We start from the raw sequence: 322 nt of genomic DNA on the forward strand, positions 1-322 counted from the left end.
GAAGGTCGCCCTCAGCCACAATGCCGCCCGCGCTCATTTTCAGTGAGTTTCTCTTACTACGTTTATCTTTTATCTGATATTTCGTAGATATTGTGTTCTGGCTATCTGGTGTTTACGAATTATTATTGCAGTTATCTTACACGATGACCGTCTGTCTCGCAAGACGGAATAAAGTTTTGGCTGTGAGAGCAGAAGGAGCCTTTACGTTAACTGAAAACAATACGAAGAATATCCTTTTAGGCTTTGGAATTCGTAATATTCATGTTTTGTGTCTAAGAAAGGGGATGTATATGCAACTAATTTACAGAGTTGCTTGATAACG

General features: G+C 39.4%; 1 protein-coding gene across 1 annotated transcript in view; it reads left to right on the forward strand.

Annotated features, from left to right (window-relative positions):
- The first annotated feature begins 6 nt into the window (after positions 1–6).
- LOC119587844 (pancreatic lipase-related protein 2-like) overlaps positions 7–322 on the forward strand; it is a 10,740-nt gene continuing 10,424 nt past the window's right edge. The window contains exon 1 of the mRNA XM_037936549.1: positions 7–42. Coding sequence (XP_037792477.1) covers positions 21–42 — 22 coding nt within the window. The 5' untranslated portion in view covers positions 7–20. The remainder of the gene's footprint in view (positions 43–322) is intronic.

Source organism: Penaeus monodon, chromosome 23 (assembly GCF_015228065.2).
Source record: "Penaeus monodon isolate SGIC_2016 chromosome 23, NSTDA_Pmon_1, whole genome shotgun sequence".
Taxonomy (NCBI): domain Eukaryota; kingdom Metazoa; phylum Arthropoda; class Malacostraca; order Decapoda; family Penaeidae; genus Penaeus; species Penaeus monodon.